Source organism: Myxocyprinus asiaticus, chromosome 16, assembly GCF_019703515.2.
Source record: "Myxocyprinus asiaticus isolate MX2 ecotype Aquarium Trade chromosome 16, UBuf_Myxa_2, whole genome shotgun sequence".
In the NCBI taxonomy this organism is placed as follows: domain Eukaryota; kingdom Metazoa; phylum Chordata; class Actinopteri; order Cypriniformes; family Catostomidae; genus Myxocyprinus; species Myxocyprinus asiaticus.
In genome coordinates, this window is record NC_059359.1 from 28,805,344 (window position 1) to 28,820,767 (window position 15,424).

Consider the following 15,424-nt stretch of genomic DNA (forward strand, 5'->3'; position numbering starts at 1 on the left):
CTGATTGGCAGTGGTGTCTGAGCCCGTCCATTTATGCATGCAGTTGGCCTTTGTAAGTGGGCGCTCAGTCACCATTTCTTCAGAATTTTTTTCCTTCAAGCCTAAGAACTTCATCTTCATCTTGGAACCCTTCTGCTTCACCGTCGATGTACTCTTACAGCGGACGGAACTTCTCAGCAAGACGCGAACAGGACAGCTCGTCGCCTGTGCTCAGCACCTGCACCGAGAGGCTTCCGCTCCCCTGTGTGTTCTGGTGAAGACGCTCTCGATGAACGGGTTCTTCATTCAGACGCTCGTCGTTGATCAATGCAGCGCTTCAGTGAAATTCTACCTGCTCACACAGTGCTCCGGCTGGAGTTACTGTATCCTTTTTAATATATACAATATTAACTAAAGAGCCACTTGCGTGAAACGCGTCTTTTTAAAGATGTCGTTCCGCAAGTGTTTCCTATGCGAAGTTGTGAACGGCACATCATGCCATCTGATGAGCACAAAAGCTATGATCACTGCCTGGGCTGTGCCCACACACAAGCAGCTCTCATGGAGACAGACTGCCCACACTGCAAGGGCATGAATCTCTGGACATTGCGTTCTAGGACTGACCTCGTTCTGAGGGAAGATCCAGCCTCTTGTGCCCTTCCACCCGCCTCTTCTTTGTTAAGTCCCGATCTAACGTCCTCGCCTGGGCAATACAGGTGCATCTCAATAAATTAGAATGTCATGGAAAAGTTCATTTATTTCAGTAATTCAACTCAAATTGTGAAACTCGTGTATTAAATAAATTCAGTGCACACAGACTGAATTAGTTTAAGTCTTTGGTTCTTTTAATTGTGATGATTTTGACTCACATTTAACAAAAACCCACCAATTCACTATCTCAACAAATTAGAATATGGTGACATGCCAATCAGCTAATCAACTCAAAACACCTGCAAAGGTTTCCTGAGCCATTTTGAAAATGGTCTCTCAGTTTGGTTCACTAGGCTACACAATCATGGGGAAGACTGCTGATCTGACAGTTGTCCAGAAGACAATCATTGACACCCTTCACAACATTCATTGCCAAAGAAGCTGGCTGTTCACAGAGTGCTGTATCCAAGCATGTTAACAGAGAGTTGAGTAGAAGGAAAAAGTGTGGAAGAAAAAGATGCACAACCAACCGAGAGAACCGCAGCCTTATGAGGATTGTCAAGCAAAACTGATTCAAGAATTTGGGTGAACTTCACAAGGAATGGACTGAGGCTGGGGTCAAGGCATCAAGAGCCACCACATGCAGACGTGTCAAGGAATTTGGCTACAGTTGTCGTATTCCTCTTGTTAAGCCACTCCTGAACCACAGACAATGTCAGAGGCGTCTTACCTGGGCTAAGGAGAAGAAGAACTGGACTGTTACCCAGTGGTCCAAAGTCCTCTTTTCAGATGAGAGCAAGTTTTGTATTTCATTTGGAAACCAAGGTCCTAGAGTCTGGAGGAAGGGTGGAGAAGCTCATAGCCCAAGTTGCTTGAAGTCCACTGTTAAGTTTCCACAGTCTGTGATGATTTGGGGTGCAATGTAATCTGCTGGTGTTGGTCCATTGTGTTTTTTGAAAACCAAAGTCACTGCACCCGTTTACCAAGAAATTTTGGAGCACTTCATGCTTCCTTCTGCTGACCAGCTTTTTAAAGATGCTAATTTCATTTTCCAGCAGGATTTGGCACCTGCCCACACTGCCAAAAGCACCAAAAGTTGGTTAAATGACCATGGTGTTGGTGTGCTTGACTGGCCAGCAAACTCACCAGACCTGAACCCCTTAGAGAATCTATGGGGTATTGTCAAGAGGAAAATGAGAAACAAGAGACCAAAAAATGCAGATGAGCTGAAGGCCACTGTCAAAGAAACCTGGGCTTCCATACCACCTCAGCAGTGCCACAAACTGATCACCTCCATGCCACGCGGAATTGAGGCAGTAATTAAAGCAAAAGGAGCCCCTACCAAGTATTGAGTACATATACAGTAAATGAATATACTTTCCAGAAGGCCAACAATTCACTAAAAATGTTTCTTATGATGTATTCTAATTTGTTGAGATAGTGAATTGGTGGGTTTTTGTTAAATGTGAGCCAAAATCATCACAATTAAAAGAACCAAAGACTTAAACTACTTCAGTCTGTGTGCATTGAATTTATTTAATACACGAGTTTCACAATTTGAGTTGAATTACTGAAATAAATGAACTTTTCCATGACATTCTAATTTATTGAGATGCACCTGTATGCACGTGATGAGCTCCGGCCCTCTATACGTTTGGCAGCTCTGACGATGGGGATGATGCTGTGTCACTCGCAGATTCAGACGAGTGGTTCACGGAGGATGCTCACAAACACCTGGAATGCACCCTACTTTTCGCGCACTCAGGTTGGAGATGCCGCTGTCCTCACTAAAGTGGACCACGTGGAGGAAAAATGCTACTCAAAGCTTTACCTGGTGGAATAAGCGGTCACTGCTCACCTCTGCTATAATACTGTCATGGGATGGAAAATCCCGTCCCACCCACCCCTCCAAGCTGTGTCGACTGACGTCCGCACTGACTGGAATAGCTTATACAGCAACGGGCCAAGCTGGTTCATCACTCCACAGCATGTCGTTGCTCCAGGTTTTTCAAGCTAAGCTTCTCAAACAAATGGATGAGCAAGGCCCCCATCCAGAGCTGTTCAAAGAGCTCCACATCACTACAGATTTGCCACTGTGAGCCATGAAAGCTACCACTCAGGCCATCAGCAAAGTGGTGAGCAGCCTGGTGGTTCTGGACCAGCATATTTGGCTAACTTTCATGGAGATGTGTAACTCAGAGAAAGCCACCCTCCTCGACACCCTGGTCGCCCAACGATTGCTTTGGCAATGCCGTGTAAGGCTTTTTAGAGTGCTTCATCGCAGTGCAAAAGCAGTCTCAAGTGATGAAACACATTCTGCCAAAGAGATGTAGCACTTCCCCTTTCCCAGCATGCTTCCAATCTAATGCCGGTCAGTGCCCGGCAAAGAATCCATCTCTCACTGATCCAGCACAGCCAAAAGCTATACATAATCTAGCCATAAATTTCCTTAGGGGAGTGAGGCATTTGAACCCCCCTTGCCCTGCTATGGTGCCGACTTGGGACTTGAATCTGGTGCTGAAGGCACTCACAAACTCCCCGTTCGAGCCACTGGAATCTGTTGAGCTGCAGGTGTTTCCATAAAGACCACACTCCTACTGGCTTTGGCCTCATTTAAATAGTGGGTGACTGACAGCTCATGCCTGAAACTTGGTCCAGATCTGTCAAAAGCCACCATTAAACCTAGAAAAGGCTACGTGCCTAAGGTTTTATCAAAGCCCTTCATGGCTCAGGTGGTTCGTTTACAATCCTTCTTTTCCCCCACCATTTAATTCAGATGAAGAGCAATCTATGGATATGTTATGCCCGGTGAGGGCATTGCATACATATGTTGAGCACACCCATCAGTTTAGGCTGTCGGATCAGCTCTTTATTTGTTATGGAGGATGCACAAAAGGAATGTCTGTCTCCATACAAAGACTCTCTTGCTGGATTGTTGATGTGATTGCCCTTGCTTATGAATCACAGGGTGCGAATTGCCCTGTTGGTGTCAAAGCGCATTCAACCAGAGGCATGACCTCTTCATGGTTGTGGACAAACGGTGTGTTCTTACAGGACATGTGGCAGCAGGATGGTCCTCACAAAACATGTTTGCAAGGTTTTATAACCTGGACGTGGCATCCATCTCTTCACAAGTCCTCTATGTAGAGAGCGCTTCTTACTATCAAGCGGGTGAGCCCAAGCTCTTATTACGGGTGGGCTACCGACTATAATCAACACAGCCACCTAATTATATGCTGTTGAACTGCTTCTATTAAAGTCATAAGCACTCCTATAAGAAATAAAACCTACTTTCCCAACCTTGTTGTGAGAGGGTTAATAATCCATACTGCATATATCTATAGATCCCATGTAGACCCCAGACTACATTAATTTCCATCTGGCGTCCGCCATGTGGGACTATTCAAATGCACTTTAATATGACTTGTAAGTTATCGGCCTGTGACTCCTTATGATTATCTCTATGTAGTGTAATAACTCTGGGAGTGTAATGTCATGCAGTGCGGCGTGATGGGATACCGTTCCTCATAATGCTTATGGCAATGTCGAGTGAACTGAATCGATAGGGAACGTCTCCAGTTACACATGTAACCTCGGTTCCCTGAGATGAAGGGAATGAGACATTGACAAAGCTGGCCGCACTACTACTTAATATTACGAGTGACTCACTCTTGTCCCTCAGTCAGAAAATTCTGAAGAAATGGTGGCTGACCGCTGGCTTATATAGGCCAACTGCGTGCATATAGGTGTGGGGCTCAGACACCATTGCCAATCAGAAGATTGGCGAATGACTAAGGGTTTCAACAAGGTCATCTAGAAGGACTTCCCCATAGTACTTATAGCAATGTCTCGTTCCTCTCATCTCAGGAAACCGAGTTTACATGTGTAAAGATGTTTTTGGATTGCAGAATGTTTTTGGATTGCTGAATAACCTTATCTAACCTGTTCAAATAACCTCTGACCTGCTCTGACATTCCATCTGTTTCATATGAAAAAAAGGTCACTATGTTGTCACTGTTTGTGATAATTCAATCTTAAATAAAAAATAAAAAAAATTGATAAATGAGATAATAAGGTGAAGGCAAGTCAAAACAAATGTTTCTCCTCGAAGTATTTCCAAATGTGAACATAAGTACATCTCTTAAAATTATATTCACTTAATAATCCAAAATCCAGTTAATAGAAAAAACAAACTGGACCAATGTGATTCACAATAATAAAATGCCATATGATTGCATCATTATTTGACTGCAGGAAGCTCTCAGTGGAATGCTTAACTCAAATTTAAAGTGGATATATTAAAGCGAAAGTGAACAAGGAGTATCAAATCACTGTATTGTCACTCAAACATATACTCAAGTGCAACACTGGGTAAAATCTTGGGTGCAGTTCAAAGCAACAGCAGTCATGACAGTGATGAGACATATACCAATTTACAATAAACGAGGAGTAAAAACAAATATAAATAAACTTTTTTATATATATATATATATATATAAATTTGAAGTCAGCTGTGTACTACTGTATCTCAGCCACTGCAATGAGAACCCAAGTCGTTAATTTACTGCCATCTGCTGTTTGTAATGCACAGCAGTCAATAGCATGGTCATTTTAAGCAAGATTATTAAACTTAATCCGTTACCTGGCATTATTCAAGTGGCATGTAAACTTGTATTAACTCCTTAATCACATACTTCATGTAACCTCATCCTGCCAATTCAAACTGAATTGGCCTCTGAGATGACTTGATCTCTGAATGGCCAAAGCCAGCAACTAATGGTAAGCGTTAATTAAACAAAGCCTGTGGACTGAAGAGAATCGACCCTGGTTGATGACCCTCTTTATAATTCCAACTCTGCATACCAAGACCTTAAATTAAATTTAGGCCAATCTGACATCCACTTTCTAGACTGGGTCAATGATAAAACTGGTGTCTTTGCCACTGTTGCTTTTGGCTTGTTCACTCTGGGTTTTTAGGGCATTATTTTTTGTAGAAAGCACTATACAAATAAAATATAAAACTCCACACCTGAAAAGCCACTAAGGATGACGTAGTACAATGAAATTTTAGTTCTGTGTTTGAGAAACACTGTTTGAGAAACACTGAAACAACATTGAATAGCTTGTTTATATTGCGGACATACACATTTTTAAATTACTTTTACCTTAACATCATAACAGTGGTAAAGCAAATACAACACCAATATTGGTTGAAATTGTGTATCTTTATTTTGTAAGTATCTTGCAACAGTAGGAGTGACACGAAGCATGATGCCACGTTATGACCTCAAAATGTTGGAGATCAAAAGGTCATATGACGCAGTTCCTCTCTGAATGAGCATTTATCCTCCAGCTTTCAAACCAATACCAAAGACAACATCAAAATTGGAAATTAATATTATGATGTACTCTACAAAACATTGAGAGTCCATAGATTGAAAGTAACAGCAAGCATTTAGATCTTTCCAGGGAAGCTTCCATCCTCAATCTGGCCATCCCATTTCTCCAACTGAAGAAAGAACACAACAGCACATTGCATGTCAGACATAAATTCCAGCAGACCTTCACTACATTTCTTCATTGTTCTGAATAGGAATCTTAAGATTTAAGATAAGGAATGGAGACACCTGGTGGCTATAGTTGGGATACACATGAAAACATCTGATCTGATTTTATGAATCCAGATACTGTAACAAAAAAAATGTACAAATGACAATGAAGTTTCCAAGCTTTTTTCCTTCATTTTCCACCATGTTTTAATGAAGATATAGGGAAGCAGCAAAACAATAACACTGTATTATTAGGTACATATTGGCATACAGCAATATGTAAATACCTGGAAGTCAGGAAGCAGAACACACACTCTAATAAGAAAAGCTTTAACGACAGAGTTAAAAGATTAGAAAGTTGATACTTACCAAACCAAAAGCCTGGGAACATGCTGGGTTGGGTGGGTTACAATAATGAAGAAAGGAGAACTTTGTGCTAGCTAACATGAGGTTGCACTTTTTTTTTAAATAGCCTATAGTCTTTAGTTTACCTATGTAAATGTTTGTTGTTTGTTTGTTTTTAACACCATGCCAGCTTCTATGGCTATTTCCATGGCGAGAAATGTGTAAGGAATTCTAAAAAGGTTTTTAAAATCTATTTTTCCTAAAAACTCTAAAATTGCGTTCGGTTTGACTGTTAAAAATTTCTTCCAGAGTGCTGACTGAATAAAAAAGGTTTCTCACCAGTATAGTCTAATAAAACATGTTTCAGGGATAATGGATTCTGGCAGAAGGTACATGTTGGTGAATCTTCTCCCAATATTTAAAACTTGTGTGTCATCCTTGAGTGACCTATTCGACAGCGGGTGTAGACGATCTGGTCCAAGCGATTTGAAAACAGAGAGGAACTTCTTTTGCCAACAATAGGGCTGATTTCATGGAGTTTGTTCATGGTGCATTGATCCCACTCAGTTTGCCATTTGTTTTTAATATATGAATTTATTATGGGTTTTAGGTCAGTGGGAGGTGGTATTGGACACTTTTTGAAATCCGCTGATAAGGCCTCTTTTGCAGCAGTGTCTGCTTCCTCATTTCCTGGGATTCCACAGTGTCCAGGTACCCAGCAGGAGCAGATATTGAAATTCTGAGCCTCCAAATCCAGCAGCTTGCATAGAATCTTTTCAAGCATTGGGTGATCATTTTTTAAAGATGACATTGCCTGAAGACATGATTTTGAATCTGAAATTATAAGAATGTTTCTCTGTTGCATAGTCTTTATGAAGTCCAGTGCTAAGACGATAGCGTTTGCCTCTGCTGTAAAAATTGAGCTGTGATTGGGGATGGATATTCCTTTTTTTTTGATGGTTGATCACAAATGCAGATGACACATGATCCTCAGATTTTGATCCATCTGTATATATAGGGACATGTGATGGAAATATTTCTCTAATGAAAAGGAGTAATTGAAAGTAATTTGGGTGGGTTTCAGATTTTTTGTTTTTTGTTAAGTCTAAGATTATTTTTGGTTTTTTAAAGTTCCAGGGGGGAATTGTATTGAAGTGTGTCTGATCCAGTATGCTCAGATCTACTTTGAGATTTAGTAAATGTGGTTTGATCTGTAGTCCAAAAGGACGGATATGTCTTGGTTTTTGTTCGTATAGGCTTGACAAAGGGGTTGAGAAAACAGGATGGTAGGCTGGGTTTTCTTTGTTGGTCTTCAGCTTTGTTGAATACTGTAGGGCTAGTTTGAGGAGTCTGATCTCCAGAGAAAGTTCATTTGCTTCTACATGCAAACTTTGAATTGGTGATGTCCTAAAGGTCCCTAAAGCCAGACGTATACCTTGATGATGTACTGTGTCCAAGAGTCGGATATATGATTTCCTGGCTGATCCATACACTATACTTCCATAATCTAGGCGTGATCGAATTAGTGCTCTGTAGAGATTTAAAAGAACTGAACTTTCTGCACCCCATTTTGTTTTAGCTAAAACCTTTAAAATGTTCAAGGCTTTAAGACATTTATCTTTTAAAATGTTTATGTGAGGGATAAAATTCAGTTTACTGTCAAGAGTTACGACAAAAGCAATGGAGACATTCATTCTATACTCTATTGCGGAGGGGCCAATATCCAAGGGTGACAGTCCAGGTGAAGAAGCCCATGGTCATCATCAGGAGGACATTGATGTGTCCAAAATATTAGGCGGTCAAATTATTTGCTTATGACTTTATTTCTCAGAGATACTGTTTGTCTACTGTTGCATTAGATCAGTGGCAGGTAGTATTTATGCTTAACGTGGAGGGGACAACTTCATTCTACAGTATTGTATTGACAAATATTTGTAAACACCCCTGAGCAGGAGTCATTAGCTTATGGTCCTTTTTTCCAGAAGAGAAAAAGTGTAAATCTTAGATGAGTATATCTGCTAAAACTTTTATCAATGTTCCGTGTGGAAAAGTCTCGTTATCCCCATTTACTGCCTTTAATGTCACAGCTTATGCCAAGTGAACACTACATGACTCAAGCTCGTCTCTTTTGAAGTTGAGACGGCGACTTAAGACTAGGATCTCATGACAAAAGGTCTTGTTGTATGCGCACTCCTGTGACAGGGCGAGACGCTTCGACAGTTTTCAAATCTTCTTGATATCTAGATGCCTTGTTGTTGTGTGTGTGCACTGTCCCGACGAGCAAGAGATGACAATGAGCCACAACCAGTGAAATAAATAAAGTGCAAGAGGAAGGCAAGGTATTAGTAAGCAGAAGACCAAAAATAATTAGAATATAATAAAATAAATCCTCACCCACATCTCCCTACCTGCTGTTTTTTATTATCAGCTGTTTTATAATTTTTTCCTTTGCAAATGGTGCCAATAAAGCACGAAAACGGACGAGAGCCACTCTTTCATGTTTTTTTTTTTTTTTTTTTTACATGCATCAAGAATAAACTGCACTAGTTTGTGAATGAATTTTATTATCTTAATTTTAAGATGCATTTTTGCCGATCTGTTTGAAACGGGACGGTGCTAAGGGCAGCTGAAACGGCCGTTTTTTTGCCAGTTCCGTGTGAATTTCAAGGGAATAAGCATACGATCGGAAATTTTAAAAGCGAATGCATGAACATACACAACAGGGACACGAGAAGCTCAGTTACAGGTACTGCACAAAAATAACTCAGAATTCTGCTCTAAACGTCATTTTTGGGAATATTAAGAGAAACTGTGCTCCAGTTTTCAACACTTTCCTTCTCATCTTTTACGCATTACTATTATTCAGTAAAACACAGACATAACGATTTCTGTCTATCCTCATGAAATCAGAGACTCTCTCCTCAAAATACACAAAACACAAGTGGTCAAAAGAGACAACCAGGTGTAACAGTGATGTCTCGCTTGTACATTTGTGATCGGATCACCCAAAACTCCTCTTAATACCAGGTGTACACATGGTCTCAGTCGAGGACGAATGGTCATGTATTTGATACACTACAGTCCAGAAGTGTTTGCACCAGCACGGCAAAAAAACAGACTGCGAGTCACAGGATGCCGACTGCAAGTCGTGTAGTGTATGCTTGGCTTTATTCACTAATCTAGAGCAAGGATTTCAAATATACCACTAATGAAAGGACATTAGAACTCCTTGGTGACATTCAAAAAGGAAAGCCATTTCAGAGACAGAGCAAGTTATAACATTTTGATGAAATATTACAAAGACAAGTTTTTTATTACTTTGGAATAATGTGCACAGATGAAATAAGTAATAGAATAAGACCACGGACATTTAATAACAATATAAATAATGTCAATAGATTCTATATTATAAATAGCCGTTTTCAGTAGAATGGTCTTACCCAGCTCATTGGGCACAGGCTCTTGTAGACTCTCTGATACCATTCACAGGGAGAAGTGTCCTGCCCTTTGCTCGACAAAGCCTTACTACACCTGTGAAAGTCTGACAAAAAGAGAAAGTGAAATAAAGCATTATATTATATGGATTGAAATCAGCCAGATATAGATCACTGTCTATGACTCTGATATCTACCATTTGTTATGCCAGAAAGATACATTATGCAAGTACACAAATGCAAACCTAAGCATTTGGCCAAGGCATTGCCAACACATGGTTCAGTTTAAATATACTGATATCAGTCCTTAAATCCTATGATCAATCTTGTCCTATACGCGCAACTCTCTACAATGGGAGTAAATCACTCACATGAGACCAAATTTCACGCTATGCAACTAAAATTGTATGTGATTAGCCACTGGCTGGTAAATGTTTAGATTTTACTCACCACTGATTTAGTATATTGGCTAAGAAGTTGTTCATCATCCTTTCGCTGTGTGTTAAGAGTAAAAGTTTGATTTGACTCATTCCATGTAATGCGTGTCCAAGGACAAGATCCACGCAATCCCTTTTTGCATTGAATAATGTCTCTTTTAATGCTGTCTTTTCTTTACAGTCAATTGTTGATAAAAACAACAAAAAAAATAAACATTAAATTCTAATCATGAATAGCATGGATGACGTAAAGCCATTCCAAGTCCTCTCATTAGTATGCACTCATTTACAGTTGCTTTCTACAGAACTGCTGGTTTTAGCACATGTTCTATCAATCAATGTAAATACTTGTAAAAAGAATAAATTATGCATTAAACAATAAACATGTAACAAAATATAATATGCAATTTAATATATTTATTGATGGAATAAATGGATTTGTAAAAAATTTTAAATGCTCAAATGTGACCAAAATGATGAAAAACAACATTAAATTTGTAAAATTACTATTTTCATAATGTACCTACAGTTGAAGTCAGAAGTTTACATACATCTTAGCCAAATACATTTAAACTCGGTTTTTCACAATTCCTGACATTTAATCGTAGAAAACATTCCCTGTCTTAGGTCAGTTAGGATCACTATTTTAAGAATGTGAAATATCAGGATAATAGTAGAGAGAATTATTTATTTCAGCTTTTCTTTCTTTCATCACATTCCCAGTGGGTCAGAAGCTTACATACACTTTGTTAATAGTTGGTAGCATTGCCTTTAAATTGTTTAACTTGGGTCAAAGGTTTTGGGTAGCCTTTCACAAGCTTCTCACAATGAGTTGCTGGAATTTTGGCCCATTCCTCCAGACAGAACTGGTGTAACTGTGTCAGGTTTGTAGGCCTACTTGCTCGCACACACTTTTTCAGTTCTGCCCACAAATTTTCTATCGGATTGATGACAGGGCTTTGTGATGGCCACTCCAATACCTTGACTTTGTTGTCCTTAAGCCATTTTGCCACAACTTGAGGTATACTTGTGGTCATTGTCAAACTTAACGATGGTCATTATGGCCAAACAGTTCCATATTTGTTTCATCAGACCAGAGGGCATTTCTCCAGAAAGTAAGATCTTTGTCCCCATGTGCACTTGCAAACTGTAGTTTGGCTTTTTTAATGGCGGTTTTGGAGCAGTGGCTTCTTCGTTGCTGAGCAGCCTTTTAGGTTATGTCGATATAGGACTCGTTTTACTGTGGATATAGATACTTGTCTACCTGTTTCCTCCAGCATCTTCACAAGGTCCTTTGCTGTTGTTCAGGGATTGATTTGCACTTTTCGCACCATTTATTCATCTCTAGGAGACAGAATGTGTCTCCTCCGTGAGCGGTATGATGGCCGCGTGGTCCTATGATGTTTATAGTTGCATACTATTGTTTGTACAGATGAACATGGTACCTTCAGGTGTTTGAAAATTGCTCCCAAGGATGAACCAGACTTGTGGAGGTCCACAATTCTTTTTCTGAGGTCTTGGCTGATTTTCCCATGATGTCAAGCAAAGAGGTACTGAGTTTGAAGGTAGGCCTTAAAATACATCCACAGGTACACCTCCAATTCAGTACACCTCCTATGGATTATTTCTGGAATTTTCCAAGCTGTTTAAAGGCACAGTTAACTTAGTGTATGTAAACTTCTGACCCACTGGAATTGTGATATAGTCAATTAAAAGTTAAAAAAATCTGTCTGTAAACAATTGTTGGAAAAATTACTCGTGTCATGCACAAAGTAGATGTCCTAAACGACTTGCAAAAACTATAGTTTGCTCATATGAAATCTGTGAAGTGGTTAAAAAATGTGTTTTAGTGACTTCATCCTAAGTGTATGTAAACTTCTGACTTCAACTGTAGTTAGAAGGTCCCTTGTATAATTAACAGCACTGGCTGGGAGAACATTTCATTCATATGTAAGCAAAATGGACATTGTAACAGACAGTCAGACAGATAGACAGATGAAACACAGATAGTGATAGATAGACAGACAGAAAGAAAGTGACAGACAGACAGATAGATTTTTCAGTTGATGAACATTTCTTCATCCTGAGTTGATGTAATGAAATGAGCGTGCATCTTGAGTTTCTTGAGGGAAATGTATGATAATAATAATAATAATAATGGTCAACAAAATATCCGACTGAAATGTGGCATAATGTGAAATTTAGCTTTACGGTAAGAATAATTTAAAAACAAGTTGGGGGGTTTTATTTTTTATTTGTATTTTTTTTTTTACTTGGACTATTGTCAAGTTCCAAATAAAGATCAAAGTAAATATTTAATTCACTGATTGGATTATCCAGAAATAGGCAATACAATTTGGTTATTTAATATATTAACACATTTTAATTTTCCAAAAACAAAAAAAATAAATTGTGATATATTTTTATTGTGATATAAAATAACTCAAATCGTGATAAGAGTTTTGACATATCACCCACCTCTAATTGATAATGTGTTGGAAATTTAATATTTATGTGCTGATAGTAATATACTTTCCATAAATACATAAATCTTAAGTCAGTACAGGTTAGGATGGTACAGTATTATTAGAGTCGCCAGTCCTGAGGTGGTTGGAGGTCCAACCGTATGGATCTAGATGTCTAACACAAGCAGTGACGAAGGAACTGGTGATATACTAAAACACAACTCCTCTCTACTGTTGTTGTGACCTTGAACAAAGCACTCAAGCCCAGTTTGTTCCAAGTACAACTATCAGAATACAAATAATAGGCTACTACTAATCGATCTTGTCCAAAAAATTCCTACGTGTAACGCACAGATACATCTTTGTCTCTTTCAAAAAAGAATGCATTTGCTTACTGATAAAGCAGCCCAAGGGCTGTGGTAATTAATGGCACAATAAAGTCTTCATTAAATTAATAATTATTCAAATGTTGGTCATATAATGCTTACCGAGGTAATTCTGAAAACAGTTTCGTGTCTGGTTGGTGTTTGGGAAACGGGCATCGAATGGAGCCGTTCTGTAGTTCTTGATCTTGTCCTCAATAACATCAGCCATCTTCAAAGACAGTCGGCCTGCAGGATATACAGTAAACATTCAAACATCAATAACTGTGTCAAATCACTGAAATAAAAGTACCCTCAAATGTCGTAGTTCAGACAGTTGCCGCTCAAAATAACACAGCAGATAATTGTGACAGTCACATGTTCAGTAGTAGTTATTGCTGGTGCCTCAGCGAATGTCATCAAACAAGTCATGTTTTGATGTCACTCTTTAACCGTTACCCTTCAAATGAACTCTCCAAACATTCAACACATAATTGTACATGTCTCGTGTGAAAAAAATCGTGTGAAAAAAGTTTAATGGAGCTTTAAAACGGTTTGCATTTTCATTAAAGTAACATAACCTTGGTATAACCGGTTTAAGTAGCCTACGGCTTGCTAGCTCGCTAACGGACTGCTTCAAATGAACCATTTTCACATTGTTATTCAGTGACTTTGGCATTAGTGTAAACGTCAGACTATCAAAATGCCTTACACGAGACTAACAATTTTAAGACACGTTAAACGATACAAATATAAATGTTGAGGCCTACCTTCAGCTGTGTCCTTATCCTGATGTCCTCTCAAAAGACTTTTTCAGCGAACTGAATTGTGGGAAGACAACGCATGTGTGCCGATCAAGAAATGACGCAAGGCGGGGCTTACGAGACTAGTGCACTAGATAGGCTACATTATTAAAGGACGTGTGCACCCATAAATGAAAATTCTCTCATCATTTACTCACCCTCATGCCATCCCAGATGTATTTTACTTTCTTTCTTCTGCTGAACAAAAATTAAGATTTTTTGAATAATATTTCAGCTCTGTAGGTCCATACAATGCAAATGAATGGTGGCCAGAACTTTGAAGCTCCATAAAGCACATAAAGGCAGCATAAAAGTCCCCAGTGGTTTAATCCAAGGCAATCCAAATTTAATCGATCTTGAAATTACGATCGTGCCTAGAGACTGAAATGGCAAAATGTACAGCGAAAAAAGGAGTTATATTTTGGTCCGTTCTCACCCAGAATCGATTTGATCGCTTCAGAAGACATTGATTAACTTCTGGAGTTATATGGATTACTGTTACGCTGCCTTACGCTGAGATATTCTTCCAAAAATCTTCGTTTGTGTTCTGCAGAAGATAGTCACACACATCTGGGATAGCATGAGGGTGAGTAATGATGTGGAAATTTTCTTTTTTGGGTGAACTTTGCCTTTAACACACTTAAAAAATATTTGTCATTTGAGATGTATGATGCATGTGTGTATGGCCCGCTTGTGTTTACTGCGTGTCCTCTCTAATCTTCAAATGTAATCTGAAGGAGGAAGACATAATTCTTAGTGACGGCTTCCTTCTGGATACTCATCCTATGTTTACATTACTACATCCACTAATTTTTCGTCAAAGTACATAGAGTGGGTTGTTCTGTGTAAATAATTATTTAAAATTGTGTTTTAAATGTTATTTATCTAATTTTATAAAAGGGAGATATCAATGTTTCAGACATTTTAAATCAAATTACCAAGAATTTCTTGATTTGATGTCAAAATGCATCTTATGGCTAATGTATAAGAGGAATAGAGTCTTTAAAATAAAAACATTTAGAAATTCCATATAGATCTATGGGCAATGTGTCATTCTTGATGTTTGCCTCGATGTTTACTTCCCTTCCATCTCAGTGTCCTTTTGAATTTGTTTTTATGCATTGTATCCATTACTTTTTATATTTATTGTTTTCTTTGACCTCTAGGGTCACCTGCCTTCAAGATTACATTTGTTACATCAGGTGTTGTAGAAAACTATATTTTAATATGTTTTGTACAGTTGGCCTGTATTTAAAAGAATGAAAATAAACCTGACTTCACTTTGAGAGTTCTAAATTAATTTATCAGTAGGTACCTCCCTACTGGCATATATGCAATTAAGCATTAAATTGTTGTTATTATTGTTTTGACATATTATTATATTCATATTATATACAGG

The 15,424-nt window shown here is 38.7% G+C and overlaps 1 protein-coding gene across 1 annotated transcript; it reads right to left on the reverse strand.

The window, feature by feature from the left end:
• Positions 1-5,836: 5,836 nt before the first annotated feature.
• Positions 5,837-14,102, reverse strand: LOC127454231 (cytochrome c oxidase subunit 6B1-like). Its single transcript, XM_051721293.1, has 4 exons — positions 13,993-14,102; positions 13,349-13,471; positions 9,965-10,065; positions 5,837-6,139 (listed from the first exon to the last, which is right to left on the reverse strand). Exons 2-4 carry the CDS (start codon positions 13,452-13,454, stop codon positions 6,086-6,088), a joined length of 261 nt encoding a protein of 86 aa, XP_051577253.1. The 5' UTR covers positions 13,455-13,471; positions 13,993-14,102; the 3' UTR covers positions 5,837-6,085.
• Between the last annotated feature and the right edge of the window lie 1,322 nt (positions 14,103-15,424).

Excerpts from the sequence above, each read along its gene's own strand:
- LOC127454231 (XM_051721293.1), bottom strand. The coding sequence starts at position 13,454 with ATGGCTGATGTTATTGAGGACAAGATCAAGAACTACAGAACGGCTCCA. Across the intron at positions 10,066-13,348 it reads CTGTTTTCAGAATTACCTCG|ACTTTCACAGGTGTAGTAAG; the intron begins GTAAGCATTATA and ends TCTTTTTGTCAG. Across the intron at positions 6,140-9,964 it reads GCCTGTGCCCAATGAGCTGG|TTGGAGAAATGGGATGGCCA; the intron begins GTAAGACCATTC and ends TTCTTTCTTCAG.